The sequence below is a fragment of the Lontra canadensis genome, unplaced genomic scaffold, assembly GCF_010015895.1.
Source record: "Lontra canadensis isolate GAN:19392208 unplaced genomic scaffold, GSC_riverotter_1.0 scaffold121, whole genome shotgun sequence".
Lineage (NCBI taxonomy): Eukaryota > Metazoa > Chordata > Mammalia > Carnivora > Mustelidae > Lontra > Lontra canadensis.
The window spans coordinates 4,758,900-4,775,348 of NW_022631115.1; the positions used below are offsets into that span (position 1 = coordinate 4,758,900).

The 16,449-nt window shown below is 36.9% G+C and overlaps 1 protein-coding gene across 3 annotated transcripts in view; it reads right to left on the minus strand.

The window, feature by feature from the left end:
• Positions 1-7,027: 7,027 nt before the first annotated feature.
• Positions 7,028-16,449, minus strand: part of PCMTD1 (protein-L-isoaspartate (D-aspartate) O-methyltransferase domain containing 1) — a 61,934-nt gene continuing 52,512 nt past the window's right edge. For all 3 annotated transcript variants that reach the window (XM_032841177.1, XM_032841178.1, XM_032841180.1), the window contains 2 exons: positions 15,361-15,484; positions 7,028-8,086 (listed from right to left, as the gene is read on the minus strand). In XM_032841177.1, coding sequence (XP_032697068.1) covers positions 7,719-8,086; positions 15,361-15,484 — 492 coding nt within the window. In that variant the 3' untranslated portion in view covers positions 7,028-7,718. The remainder of the gene's footprint in view (positions 8,087-15,360; positions 15,485-16,449) is intronic.

The window sequence follows — 16,449 nt, forward strand, 5'->3', positions numbered from 1 at the left end:
GCGGTGCGGGACCTGCCGTGCGGTGCGGGACCTGCCGTGCGGTGCGGAGCCCGGCTTGGGAGCCCCGGCTAAGCGCTGCTCCCGGGGGAAACTCAGCCTCTGACCAATCCAGGAGCAGGGAGATCACATTACAGGGCGGAGGGCACCCGCCGCCTCTAGGGGGCGCTGGACTCGGGACGCGGAGAAGCTAGTCCGTGCAAAAGCCATTTCAGGAAACAAACGCACTCTATTGGGCAGCATAATGCAAATATAAACTTTTCCAAAGTTGCTTCCACTTTACATGTTATGTAAGTGCCAGCCTCTTATTAGCCCCTAGCTGTCCTTTTTTTCTCCCCCGGCTGTCCTTCTGAAGCGCAAGTTGATTATTTATTGAATATCGATGGAGAACAGCTTTCCTTTTTATCTGGCAGTTATTACCAAATCCTTAAGGGCAGAGTTCTAATTAGCTGATCTGGGCTCACATTTTCCTTCCCGGCTCCAAAGCAGGCTTTCAAAAAATGGTTTCCTTTCTTCCTATATATTCCACACCTCAAGCCCAAAGCATTTCACTCACGAGATTCAAACCAGCTACTTCGATTTCTTCCTTTAATATTTAAAGCTGTTATGTCTACGCCATGAACTCCTACACCACCATGCAGAGGAGACAAACTGATAGACAAACGTATGTGTAAAGCAGAACAAGGCCGAGCCACCGCTGGGCTCAGTGGCAGCACCACTGGCTGAAGACACATTCTTTACCAGGTTTAATTAGCCACGGGTCACTGAGTTGAGTGGCCCTGAGGACACTGGCAAAGACAGACTTCAATAAATATGCTTTAAACGATTTTTTTGGTTACTCTAAGCAGGTGTTTAGAAAAGGTTTATGGTTTTATCCTTAAAGACTAAAATTCTCAAACAAATCTTATCCCTAAACTAGAACTTTAAAAAATGTAAAAAAGCAAATTAAAATTTGGGATGGTCCAATCTAGGCAACTCCCAGATGACCAGACTGGGAGACAAATCTAATGATTACAGATCTAGTTTTGTCAAAGCTTATCAACCTTATAAAGAAAAATAAATTCATTTTCCTTCTTTCCAGTAATTTTTCAGTCCTATTCCATTCTACAGTGGGTGAATACTGCCCTCTTTTGGCAAAATGTTCAAACTTAAATATGTGGGGTTTTTATTAATTAAAATGCACAGATCACAAGAAAAAATACTATGAAGAATGATTTTAAAATAAACCCAGTATGCTTGACAATTGTTCATGCTTACTTTATTGTCTAAATATCAAAATAAACTCTTAAAAAAGCTAATTTCTTCTTTTCAGTTCCATGCTTTACAATTACTGTTTCTGCCAATGCTTGTGACTTGGAGGACTTGGATGGACAAGGCACGCCAAGTCTGCGCATTGCTTCCAGTTCAAAACGTATTAGCTTCTATTCATACCGCACTTTCTAGGAGGGACTACACACTCTCTAATGAGAAACCTAAGCTCCATAAATGAGAAAATTCTACTGATACCCTCCTGTGAATACAGGGTTAAGAACTATATGGAAGGCACAGAGAACCAAATGAGTGACACAGCTACTATAGACTGTAGATTCTTTCCTCAAATGCCTCAGGACAACTTTCCTGCAGAAAAGTATTATTATATATGTTAAGTATTATAAACATTTTTAAAAATGCATCAAGGTGCTAAGTTAAACATGTATACAAGAGTCCAAAACTGAAGAAAAAATGAGAAGCTGGCAATGTAAGTAAACACTGAAGGCTGGTTCAGCTTGAAGAGTACTTGCTTAACCAAGTAAAATAGATAGATTTGGGGGTATCAGGGTTACAGGAGGGAGAAGAAAAAGCCTTTTCCTAAGTGGAGGGTCTTAACTGGAAAACCTGAATTTTCCTCAAGTTCATTAAGGATGAACTAGAAATCCACTTCACCCTGTCCCCATCCACCCAGAGAACACAAGGAAAACTACCTGTTCCAAACTTGCTATGGAAAGGAAGGGAATAAAAAATCTCCCTGGAGATGTAGTATCCCCAAATTAGCTTTTAAAGTCAAAATTTAAAAAGATACACTAGGTGATCAGCACCCCCCCCCAATGCTATAGGAGTATCAAACCAAATGGACTTTGAAGTAAAGGATATATACAAAAGGGGTCCTATGTAATGTTAAAGGTTCAAATCACCAGACAGACATAAAAAACCTAGAGTGTAGCATCACTGCATCAAAATACACAAAGGAAAAACTGAAAGAACTACAATGAACTGACATTCTACCATCAAAGTGAGAGATTTTGCTGAAAATCACAAAAGCATACCAAAAGAAATGTTTAAAAGTATTAGATTCAAATACAATCAAAAATTTGATTCAAATTACATTTACAGAATACTATACTGAAGAACAGAATACATATTCTTTCAAAGCACACCAAGCCATTTATTAAAAATTACTGTATCCGGGCAGTAAAACAAGAAATAAGGTTCCTGTTCACCACTTCCACTGAACACCGTACTGGAGGTCCCAACCAACATATCTGACCAAAAACAAAAACAAAATGAACAAAAACAAAAACAAACACAAACAAACCCAAAGGAAAAAATAAACCATCTTTATAAAGATGATTTGGTTGTCTATGTAGAAAATTTAGAACAATCTCAAGACAATGGGATTTAAGTAATATATAAAAATCAAAAATGGAGCAAAGTGTGATTTTAACAAATAATACAACAGCATTGAAAAAATATAAAATATCTACACATAAATCAAAAGATGCTTCAAACAAAATTGTGTACCTTTATTAAGACATTTAATAAGATCTAAATAAAAGAGAGAAGTACTCTATTCATGGATTGGAGGACACTGCATCATATAAACATGTTCTCACACAAGTTGATCTATAAACTCAGTAATTCCAAGTGAAATCCCAAGAGGACTGTGTATAAGTAGTCTGAGAAACTGATTCTAAAATGTGTTTCAAAGTCAAATGGTCCAAGAATAGCCAAGAAATTCCTGAAATTTAAATTGAAAGGACTTGTTTACTAGATCAAGAATTATTATAAATCTATAGTAAATAAGACTGTGTACTTTTAGCACAGGGATCCATAAACTAACAAAATAGAAAAGAAAACCTAGACATAAAGCAAAAAGATACATAAATTTATGACAGTTAATACTGCAGATCAGGGGTGCCTGGGTGGCTCAGTGGGTTAAGCCTCTGCTTTCGGCTCAGGTCATGATCACAGGGTCCTGGGATCGAGCCCCGCATCGGGCTCTCTGCTCAGCAGGAAGCCTGCTTCCCCTCCTCTCTCTCTCTCTCTGCCTACCTCTCTGCCTACTTGTGATCTCTCTCTCTGTCGAATAAATAAATAAAATATTAAAAAAAAATACTGCAGATCAGAGGAAGAAAATGAGACTTTTCAAAAAATGGTGTTGAAACAGTTGATCAACAAAGTAAGAAAAAATAAAGTATTATGAGGGTGGTGGGGTTATGGACATTGGGGACCGTATGTGCTATGGTGAGTTCTGTGAAGTGTGTAAACCTGGCGATTCACAGACCTGTACCCCTGGGGCTAATAATACATTATATGTTAATAAAAAAAAATTAATAAAAAAAGTATTATTTCTCACTTTACACAAAGATCAATAGCAAGTGTACTACAGACTTAAATGTGAAAGACAAAAATCACAGAACTTTTGTAAGAAAATATAGGCTAATATTTTCATATTATTTTTCAAAATATATTTTCAAAATATTTTCATATTCATCTTCACACAAATGAGGTTGTGTGAAGATGAATCTAATACAATTAAAATTGAAAAATCTAATTCAAGAAAGACACTACAAACAGAATGAGAACAGAAACCACAAACTCATGAAAGATATTTGCAATACACATAACTGACAATGGGTTAATAGCCAGGCTACAAAAGGAACCCTACAAGTCAATTTCTTTAAAAGAAACTAAGGAATAAAACATTTTCAAAAGACTCTACTGGGAACTTTACAGAAAGGAAACTTAAAACCAAAAAAAACACTCAAAAAGGTACAAAACCCCCTTAATAAGTAACAAAGCCCCTCTAACACTTCATACTACTAAATAGGCAAAATCACTATTAAATATAGTTTAGGTTAAGCAGTAACTGGAACGTTTAAACTCTGCAGGAAGGAACATACTGTTAACACTAAATCTGCACCACCTTGTGAAAGTAAATATAAACTTATTCTATGATCCAGGAATTCTACACCTAGATGTACAGTCTATGAAGAGTCTTGCACACATATAGTCACAAGACATGTTTAAGAATGTTGACAAGCAAAGTATCTGATGTAACAACAAATGTCCATCAACAGTATAATGATTAATTAAGTTGAGCTGTGGATACAACGTAACTATTTACAACACAGAGCAATCTCAGAAAAGGCAACATGAAGTGAAAAAATAACCTGCAGAATACACAGAGTATGATTCCATTAATATAAAGTTAAGTATGTATGAAGCCAGGTGACTTATTCTTGAGAGATACAAACATGTGTGCTAAAGCTACAGCAAAAGGCAAGGTTATGATAAACACAAAAGGAACACCCCAGAGAGGAATTAAGAGGAGATTAGGAAGGGGAACACAAGTCATGGTAATGCCAGTAGTCAAAGCTAGCTGTACTTACAGGTACACTGAATTACTTATTCCTTGTGTTTTGCATATATCTTCTAAATATTCTTCATATCTACTGAATATAAAAATAAATTTTAAAAAAAATCTACACTGTCTTCAGAAGTGTCAACAGTCAAAGGAAATGAGATGTCTGAATACAGACAACTATATACAATACTTCAAGCATATAGTCATAGATGCATTGGGATTTTCTAAATTAAAAAGAAAAGAAAGCCAGGCCACTGGAGAACAAAATTTAATTAATATGCAACTGTTTATTTAAAATAGTTTTCCAAGACCTTCCCATGATTTCAGGCTTTGCACTTCATTTGTATCCTCTCAAACAGCTAGAAATCAACATTTAACATTTTTTGTATTTTAACCATTATGTATGCTATTTTAATGACATTTTTTTCTTTACTAAAACTAGAACCTAATGTGTCAACCAATATGAGATATAGATTTAAATAATCTTCTTGGTAGTAGTGGTGCTGCTGAAGCTTTCTTGGATTTATCAGATGCTGGAAACTATTTCAAGCCATTTCCATCTAGCTGTCTGACTTAGGAAAATCATGCTATCTCCCTAGGCCTACTTTCTCTCTGTAAAATTCAAAAAAACCTAGATTAGATTATTTCTATCATTTTATCTGGCTGCTAAAATCCCATGAATATATTCTTCATCAATTTCAATTTTATCTAACCTTTATTTGCTACTTCTTTGCCTAAAAAAATCATAAATAACCATACTCAAATAACCGTAAGTTCATTAAAAAATAAACACAAACCCAAAATATTCTTAATCATTCTAATATATTCCCACTAATAGATAAAAGGCTTTTCACTTGAATTTTCATTTTTTATTTCTATTTCATTTAAAGTCAATAATAAAGTCACAACTGTAAAATAAATGCATTTAAAAACACAAAAGATACATTTCAATGACAAAAAAATATATAATGATCATGAAAATCTACTGTACACTTTGCTAAGGTCAACAGAGTAAGGGACCATATGAATAAGTCAATCTTCAAATATATCCTCAACAAAAACTCTCTTTTGAATAGTAAAATCATCACTTAAGAATTATTTATGTTTACATAACTGGACACTAGCTCCAAAACCAACAAAGTGTGTAGAGGGTGGCCAGGGGAAGGGAGCTAGATAAAAATATGTGGGCACTGGGAACTCGATATTAAACCTCTAAAACACTTAATTTAAAATAAAATGAACATTCCTAACAGATGACAATCATGTAAAACTGTTTTTTTTTTTTTTTTACCTTAGCAGAAATGAGATGGGACATTTCCTAACAGTAACAGCTTAGTAATCATCTAAAAAAAAATTGTGGAGATACACGCAACTCCAAACCCTAACCCCAGTCACTGGTATAAAACAAATACCTTCCATGAAATTATCCTTCCCATTACTAAAATATCCTTATTTACTTGGGAGAATTCATAACAGAATATTTCAAACACTTGTTTTAAATATGTAGAATTACCCGAGTTGAGATGTTTGAAACCATCTGTGTATTACTAATAGTTAATCTTTCAAGAGATTGAACAATCCTTTATTATATATATCAATTGGGTTTCCTTAAACATATTTGATCAACTACTACAATAGTGATGCTGCTGATAGTGATACTCTCAAATTTTCCCTTTTCAAAAATACATAATCCATGTGACACTAAGTAGTAAATATGTTACACTGTATACTTTCTTAACAAGGAATGACTCTTTTCAGGTCCTAGTAGGAAGAAAAGAAACCAACAATGGCATTTACTACCTGTTTTATCCTTGATAAAGCTATAACTAATAGTCAAATGATGGATAGTTTAAGTATGTAATATGAAGAAAAAAGTGAAAATCATTATAATTTTACAAAAAAAAAAAAAATCCCAAGAAACAAAACAGAAAAAACCACCCCACAAACACCATGATAACTTAAATGAGCACAGCATAGGTCCCAAAGATTATACTATGATTCTGAACACAATTTTCAAAGCAAAAAGGCATCTACATACAATTCCTGTGAATATCTCATACACTACACAAAGATGAATTTCAAAGCGTATGTAGGCTAGATCAGTTCCAACTTGTCAAAGACAAATATTTAAATGGTTCTATTGGCTAAAGTGCACCTGCTGACCAAACCTGCTCTGGTCCTGCCTCTGAGTACAACTCAAGAAAGAGGCTGTTACCCATGTTTCCTCCCTACCTGTCTGTGCTGTCAACAGTCATTCAGAACAATGGATATTCCTTTTTAAAACAAATACTTCATACACTGGGTAAGAGGAAAACCAATCCTAAATGTACTATCTTCTGAAACTCCAGCAAATAAGATAACCTCATTATTTTTAAATACTGAAAATGTAAAGGGACCACACACAAATTAAGAACTGTATTAGGTATATACTTTTTATTTAATACTCACTTGATGTGCTCTTAAAATCTCTATGAGAGAAGCAGATCATTTCCCGTGTCTTTTGGCAATAGATTCAAAAGCAAAAGTAGCAGTGTTGTTGAATTCCATGAAACTTTTTTCTTAAAGCTAAATTATTCAATATTTGTATTGTTATTGCACTCATATATTGCCCGGAATACTATAGCAACTCAGCAATAGTGACTGCAACAAAGTAAGGTAAGTGGTTCTACACAGCATTTGATTTTCTAATTAGGTAAGAAAGTTTCCATACAGGAAATGCAAACAACTACAATTCAAAAATCAGTATATGCTTAACAATTATTTAACCTTATACAAAATTAAATGTAAGCCTAACCACTACAAATCTGTAAGGAATCAGAAAAGGATTTACAGTACACAAATCTTGAGTATTGTTGCATTCCATTCTTAAAGTCACTCTGAGTTAAAACAGCATTTTTCCAAGATTTAAAGAAAAATATATTTTATAAAAGGGATTCTTTTTAATTACTGAATACATCATTTTTTATTACTAAGACAGAAACAAGTTATACTTTTTCCACTATAATTTGCTTTGATGAAAGAATTTTAACTCCTAACAAATGCTACATTTTCAAGACTAAAGGAATAATCAGTAGGTATTCTTTCTTCTTGATCTAAGTTATTTTTCTCTAAAATATGTCAAGTAAGCCTTTAAAGACTCAGGTAGGGGTAGTTTCATGATTTTTTCTCTCAGTAAATTCTGAGGTGGCTCCTCAGGCTTCAGGGCTTCACCATGATCTTTCTCTTCCTCTTCTTTGTTATCTTCTTCCATTTTTTCATCCTCTTCACTGTCTAGAGGCTGAGGAATAAGCTGATTACCCACAAATACGTAGGTATTAATTCTCTGTTTAACCCTCTTTCTTTTCCTTTTTGGTGGAGCCCTCTGAGGAATCCCCTTGGCCTGCATCTCATCATTTATGAAATTTCTAAGTGTACGTCGGATATAAATACGAGCCAAGTCCTGGAGATTCCGGACAGCACAGGGGGCTAAAAAAAAACAAAAACAAACACACACACAAAACGTAAAGAAGTAAAACATTATATATTGTTCATTCCCTCACAGAACAAAACAAGTATTTCTTAGCTACTCTGACTTCCATCTAACAAAGACTTCAAGATGCCTTCTATTTGCTAAGCCACCATTCTAAATTCTGTGGATACTAGAAAGGTTTCTGTGCACAGATAATGTGTGTCCTCATATAGATGCATAAAAATTCTTTGAGAGAATAAGTTAAGAACTTAGAAATAGGCTACATGAGAATGAAGTACTTAGGGAACAAGAATAAAAGAGAGATCTTATACTGTACTTTTCTTATACTTTTTGATGTTGAAAATCATATAAGAACAATTGATTCCAAAAACTCAAATAAATGCAACATTTGAACAGCTCCTTCAGTCTGAGCTTTAAAGCTATTACTCATGCATGCACACACACACACACACACACACACACACACACACACACACAGTTTTTCTCTGTAAATCGGTAAGTAGAACTGGTTCATAGGCGAAGGGCCACCAGAAATCACGCTGTCAACAATTTAATAACCCAAAACACACCACAGATTTCCTTAAGTTACTGATGTTTACTTTTATCAAACACATCACAGTTGGAACCTATCCTGTCTTTTCACTCCCATTTCCCACAGACCTATAAATGCATAAGCCCTAGGACACATACTCTTCTTTGTAGCCTGTTCCAATACTTTATATATACAGAAATTAACTCTAGTCTCACAGTTTCCAGCCCTGTAGAAATAAAACTATCATCAAGGATCCTCAAATGCCTAAACAAAATAGAACATAACCCTCTTCCAGTTAAACAGCATTAAAAAATCTTCACCATTTAGCTTTTATTTCTTCACTTTTGGTACTCTTTTCTGGATACTTCCCTTGCAAACTTTGTTTTACCTATGAAAGCCTGCCTTCCTTAGGAACTCTCTGGTATGTGGTATCTCTATACCACCAGACTATAAAAGCTCCAGGAGTGAGGGGCCACAGCATTTCCTCTCTGTCCTCCCCACAGGGCCCTGTACACTCTAGGCTTGCACAGTACATCATCCCGTCCAAGGCTCAGAGTACTTCCTGTGTTCTGAACACCAGACCCTACCACAAATTAGATACACCCTGCAGGAGATAAATTTGTGTTGGTTTTGTTTGTTTGTTTTGTTTTTTTAAACTCCAGCATGGGAGACTTTTCAGACTGATTCAACGATACCTCAGCACCTACCTAAGTGGCCTACTATAAAACCTTTTCTTCAAACTGTTTTTTTCCAACTCCCTACTGAAACCTGAAATAGGAAAGAATTCCAAAGAGCCAGACTGGGCATGTTTAGTTAGAAACTGTTTGTTCCTGGCCTCCCCCCACCTGTATGAGATGGAAACTGAAACAACACACAAAAATTTGAGTTCAAGTCCAGCTTCTGCCATGATGGAGTGTTGTGAACACTGGTAAGTAAAAACATGTGAGAGCTCCTCCCTTATATGTTAAAATGTGTAAAATAACCACCTACTCTGTCTACCTCCCAAAACTATTTAAGCTGTTTTAACATTCACTCAACACCTCTGTGTTAAACTCTATGACACCTACTATTAAAGAACTCACATATAGTGGATGCTTCAGACTAAGTCCTTGCTTTTATGGAGATTATGTATTTGGGGCAGGGGGTAGATAAAGAATAATTATGAAAAAGAGGACAGAAGGTTAAAAAAAAAAAAAACAAAAAAAACCCACCAATGACACAGAAAGTAACATGGGGGTAGAACTATTTCTGACTGGGTGGTCCAAACATCTCCCTGAGGAAGTCATGCCTGGGCTAAGCTCTAAATGACATGAGGAAATAGCCATGAAAATACCTTGGGGCAGAGGGGACAGCAAAGCCCTAAGAGGTAAATGAGCTTAGCATGTTCAAGGAGCTGAAAGAAGGCTAGTGTAGATGAAGTTCAGAGCAAGAAGAAAATGGTAAGAAGTATGATCATGGGTGACCTTGCAGGCATTGGTAAAAAATGTGCCTTGTATTGGCCATGCAGCTACTTAAGGGTTTTTAAAAAAACAGGGTCGTAATGCAATGAAGATGGCACTCAGGCTCCTCTGTAGAGTATGGATCATAAAGAGAGGGAGTAGGAGACCAGCTGGAATCCACCTGAGATCTGACCACGCTCTGATGCAGATGGGCTTAAGGGAGGGTGGCTGTAAACATGTAGAGAACTGGACAAATTTGCAACACATTTTGAAGACAGGATGGACGGGGATTGGATGTAGGAGAATTTCTGGCCCAAGAAACCAGTTGGTGCTAACAGCCAATTATTGACATGACAGAGAGGAAGAGTGGCTGGGGAGAAGAAAAGCACAATTGCTCTGTGCAGAATCTGAAATGTCTCCTACATTTCCTGAATGGAGATTTCAGGAAGAAAAACAACAGTGACACACTAATCACCATTTCATCATGTTACAGGCAATAGAAGTGAGGAAAAGGAAGCAGACAGAGGTGAAAAATTTGATCCTGGTCACAGAGGTAATAAGTGACATGAGTTGGGACTTGCACATGGGCATTTAACTGCACAGTCTAGGCTCCTGCCCAAACACAAGCAGCTGAATCATGCCTCCGAGACTCAGAGCGAAGTCAGGGCTGGGGGCAGACATCTGGGAGCCATCAGCCTCTCCTTGAGCACCTAAGAGGGAGTGTAGACAGAGAATAAAGGCCTATGCCTGAGGAAAGCTCTGAAAAAGCAGGGGAAGCTAGTGGAAAATAAATCCATAAAAGAGTTTTGGGAGGGGCGCCTGGGTGGCTCAGTGGGTTAAAGCCTCTGCCTTCTGCTCAGGTCATGATCCCAGGGTCCTGGGATCGAGTCCTGCATCCGGCTCTCTGCTCAGTGGGGAGCCTGCTTCCTCCTCTCTCTCTCTCTCTCTCTCTCTCTCTCTCTCTCTGCCTGCGTCTCTGCCTACTTGTGATCACTCTCTGTCAAATAAATAAATAAAATCTTTAAAAAAAAAAGAGTTTTGGGAATTATAAAAGAACTAAGAAATAGAGCTGTAATTAGTCTTTTTGGCTGGTCTTTATTCTTGAACCTCTTAAATTTTTAGTCCTCTCTTTTCACACCTTAATTATGTTCCTCCTCTGCCAACACCACCATTCCAAGGACACTGTTAATCTTTCAATCCTAAACTGTCAGAATACCTGAACTTCATAAAGAACAAACTAGGTACACAATGGAAAAGATTCAGACTTAAGTCCTAAAATAGTATCCACATGAGCTGCATTTAAGTTTTTCTGAATGATACAAAAACTTCTGGATAATTCTCAGCCCTAGATATTCAAAAGTCTCCCATTATTTTCTATTCTTTAACACTCCCTTGTTTCTATTACTTCCAGTCATGAGATAAGGATTTAATGGACTAGACAACGCAAATCCTGACGCTATTAAAATTTTATTTTGAATTAAAGCTTTCACTTCAAAATTATAATTAAGTTTATCTCTAACACACACACACACACTGTAAGCTCTATTTGTTTCCTAAAAGGTAGGTCCCATACAGATTTCATAGGAACCCAGCAGTCAGTACTTTCACTTTTGTTTATTAACAGAGATTGAAAAAGGCATTATATTTAGGTCAAACTCACAAAAGTGATAATTTGGGGCCATTTTTTTAGCCTACAAAAACAGCAACTATTCCATATAACTCAAGGTGGTTTAGTGCCACAATTTCTGAAGTTTCTTTTATCCTTTGTGATTTTGTAACAAGAAATACACATTTGGATTCCCATTCCTGACACAGAACTCTAAAAACACTTGGAATTATGTAAGTGATAACCAATCACACCTGAGTTTACGTTAATGAGATGACTTGTGGTAAGCTGGGCTCACCAAGGTGACTGAGGATGCTAAGCTGGTTGCCAGGGGAAACAACCAGGCACTTGGAGGACTGGGACTTTCACTAGCACCCTCTGGAAGGGGAATAGGGGATGTAGGCTGAGTTAATCATAAATGGCCAATGATTTAATCAATCAAACCTCCATAAATAGCATTAACTGAAAGGGTTCAGAGAACTTCTGGGATTCCTCCATGCATCAATTCCACCTGGTTGTTTCTGTGTCAGATCTTCGGATAATAAACCTGGTATCTAGTAAGTAAACTGTTTTCCTGGGTTCTGTAAGCCACTCCAACAAATTATCAAACTCTAGAAAGGGGTCATGGGAGTTTGATTTATAGCCAGAAGATCAGAAACACAGATGAAAACCTGTATTTGTGATTGGTGTCTCCAGCTGGAGGAGGAGGGGGCAGCTTTGTGGGATGGGACCCTTTAACCTTTAGGGTCTATGCTAACATTGATTAGTGTCAGAATGGAGTTAGATCACAGGACACCTCCTTGGTGTCTGCAAAGGACTGGAGAATTCCTTTCATCCCTTTCTAAAGGGCCTGCCCTAAACTTAGAGCAGTGTGTATACCATAGAAGTAGAGAAAAATAAGCTTGAGGAAAGTGATAATTACATTTAGTAACTGTTTATTATGGGTAATTTCATAGCTACAAAATACATTTGGCAAAGATTTGCATGTGTATGTTTTTAGTTGTGTGTGTGGTTTTTTTTTGGGGGGGGGGAGTAACATTCTTATTTTAACCCCCTATAATTAATGAAATAATGTTCTCTAAACAGAAAGCAATTTTAACAGAAAACTTGTTCTTATTCTCCAAACATCCTATTAAACTTTGACAAATAATATTTTCAGAACATTTTTCATTCCGTGATTATTCGTAGTGAAGCTTTTTCTTTTTTTTTTCTTTTTTTTACAAAATCGCAATTCCTGACTCATTTTTAAAAATTGCTATTGCAAACTGGTAATTTTTTTTTTTTTTTTTAATTATAGGAACTTCCAAGTATACCCAAGAGAGTTAACAGTATAAGGAATCTCATGTACTGGACACTCAGCTTCAACAACCACCCCTTCCAGCTAATCTTCCTTCATCAGCAGTGCCATTTCTATTTCCATCCCCACCATATTATTCTGATGAAAATTTAGACAGATCATTTCACCTGTAAATACTTTAGAGGCATAATGATTTTTTTTTTTTTTTTAATTTAGGCTTGTCTTCCATTTTATCCTTTTGAACCAAATTTATCCCTACTTTACATTCATGGTCATGTTGCTCAACCCAACCAAGGACAGTCTTTTTAACTATTCACATCTGTTTGTACTGACATCCTTAAACTGAGAGAGAATGAAAATTGCCCATTTATAACCAATCATCATCCATGTCATTCACAACTCTGTCACTGTAAAACCACATTTACAACCACACTCTTCTAAAGGACACTAAAGGGGCACCTGAGTGGCTCAGTGGGTTAAGCCCCTGCCTTCGGCTCAGGTCATGATCTCAGGGTCCTAGGATTGAGCCCCGCATCAAGCTCTCTGTTCAGCAGGGAGCCTGCTTCCCCCTCCCCCTCTGCCTACTTGTGATCTCTCTCTCTCTCTCTCTCTCTCAATCTCTGTCAAATAAATAAATAATCTTAAAAAAAAAAAAAGGACACTAAAGTAGGAAAATTGTCAGATAAAGAGGAATGCTCAGGCTATGACAGTGCCCATTAGAAAGAAAAACACCTAAGTGGCTGATGCACAGAGATCTACAGGGGCCTCTGCATCTGTATCCTTACAGGTACATATCATGCTAATGGTTACATTAGGTTAAGTTAATGGTTAAGTTAGGCCACTGTCAAGACTAAACAGTGTCACAGAACTGTTTTCATTACTTCTCTTTATGACTTTCTAACCAGTTATGATAGGTTAAAGAAAACTGACATAAATAACCTGTAATTCTAATGTTGGAAAACAGGAGGGAGAAAATAGTTTAACGTGCAGACCTAAGCCATATTCCCCCACCTACTTTGATTAGGTAATAAATCGGTTCCTAGCTATCTCTCCGCCAAGTCCATCTCTGCATTGGTTAAGAACCTGAACAGGGAAAAACAGGCCACAAAAATCACAAAACTCAAACGAGGGTAGAATGAAATGAAAATAAAATTAAATATAAAGCCAGATTCCTTTGAAATAATTCATTTAAAAAGGCAAATTATAGAAAGAAGTCTACCATGGTAAAGTTCATTTTTGGTACAGAACTTTAATAACTGATTTCCAAAACCATGATAAATCACAAACCAATTAATACTACTCTCACCTCTTTTTTGTATTTCAGCTACAGATCACTCCCTTCTCCTTAAATATTGTTTTTTCTTGGTTTCCAACACAAACACCTCTTCTCTCTCCTCACCCTCCCCCAAGTGCTCTCATCTATTCTAATAGCTTAAAATGCCATTTTTACATTGAGGATTCTTAATTTATACCTCCCTCACACAGTAGGTTTATACCTACTCAACTACCTGTCCTTCACATGCCAAAAGAGAGCTCAAACATGGCCAGAATAAAATATCTGATCTTCCCACACCTATTTCCAAACTACTCCACTGCCAGTCTTGCAAACAGCATAAATGGTACCATCACTCAGCTAGCTACTCAAGGGAAAACTTTATGTACTTTTTTCCTCTACCACCATCTTCCACGTAGTCTACTATTTTTCTACCTCTGTCCACACCAACACTGATTTTCGCTTTCTGTTTAAGAAAAGTCTTTTATAATCTATCTTCTACACTCTAGCCAATGAGCTTCAACTACCCTGAAACTTATTTCTGGTTTTGGACAACCAAGCACTTTTCAGCTCACAAAGACTTTTTCATTTGCTGTCCTTTTATAAGGGGAGATGGAGAGGAGAAGGGAGTTGAGGGAAATTGGAAGGGGAGGTGAACCATGAGAGACTATGGACTCTGAAAAACAATCTGAGGGTTTTGAAGGGGTGGGGGGTGGCAGTTGGGGGATCCAGGTGGTGGGTATTGGAGAGGGCACGGATTGCATGGAGCACTGGGTGTGGTGCAAAACTAATGAATATGGTTACGCTGAAAAAATAAAAAAAAAAAAAGAAAGAAAGAAAATGCCACAAATTTAATATACATAGTAAATTCACAATTACAGTTAATAAATTCATGTTTTCTTTGACCTGCCCCTTCTCTTCATATGTCCCTGAAGGCAGCTAACAGCATCTGGTGCAAGGTAGAGGCTTTAACCCACCTCCACAAAAAAGTTGAATAAATCTACTGAATATATTACTGCCTAGTTATTTAATTCTTCATAATTACGTAGTCTATTAAATCCCAAACATAAGAGTTGAACAATCTAAGTCACATTTCAATCGGAAAGGACCAACAGTTACTTACGGAGTCCTACAGAATCTGGTTTGCCATTATCATTCTTACTTGGTTGCACAAGTGGAGCAAATGAAACAGCAAGGATATTTTTACTTTCCCAAGTATTTTGTCCAGTTCGCATAATTTGTGTTAACTATTTAGAGGGAAAAACAGAAACAGAATAGCTTAATCCTGGAAATGTGATCACCTTACAGTCACAATTTTGTTTTAATGGAATAAATGCCCCAGTGGTTGCTATAATCATTTCTATTTGAATGCAACACAATTACTTTCATTTCAATACTTACCATAAAGTAATACAGAAGGAATGACAAATATTTGCAACTCAAGAAAAGATTAGTCGATGTAAATAAAATATCCAAATATAGTCAAATAACTCATCATGCTGTATTTGTGATCCAATAGCTCTGAGGGGTCTTATTCCAATCCACACCTGCTAGTGGCTCCCAAAATATATGTCTCAGGGGCGCCTGGGTGGCTCAGTGGGTTAAAGCCTCTACCTTCGGATCAGGTCATGGTCTCAGGGTCCTGGGATCGAGCCCCGCATCGGGCTCTCTGCTCAGCGGAGAACCTGCTTCCTCCTCTCTCTCTGCCTGCCTCTCTGCCTACTTGTAATCTCTGTCTATCAAATAAATAAATAAAATCTTTAAAATATATATATATATGTCTCACATAGGTTCTGTTGCTTGGTTAAAGCACTATACTAATAAAACCATGTTTTGTTTTGTTTTTAAGATTTTATTTATTTATTGGACAGAGAGACAGAGAGGGGGCACAAGTAAGCAGAGCAGCAGGCAGAAAAAGAGACAGAAGCAGGCTCTCTGCTGAGCAAGGAGCCCAATATGGGGCTCAATCCCAGGACCCTGGAATCATGACCCAAGCTGAAGGCAGCTGCCTAACTGACTGAGCCACCCAGGCGCCCCAAAACCATGTTCTGATTAGCGTACCAAAGACTCAACTTCATGGTGCTCCATTAGAGTAATAAAATGCAGATTCTAATTTTAATCCCAAATTAGTATTTCACAAATAATGTAATTAATCACAAAAGGATTAGAAGTTTTACCTACCTGGCAAAAACCCATCCCCAGTCCTTGGAAA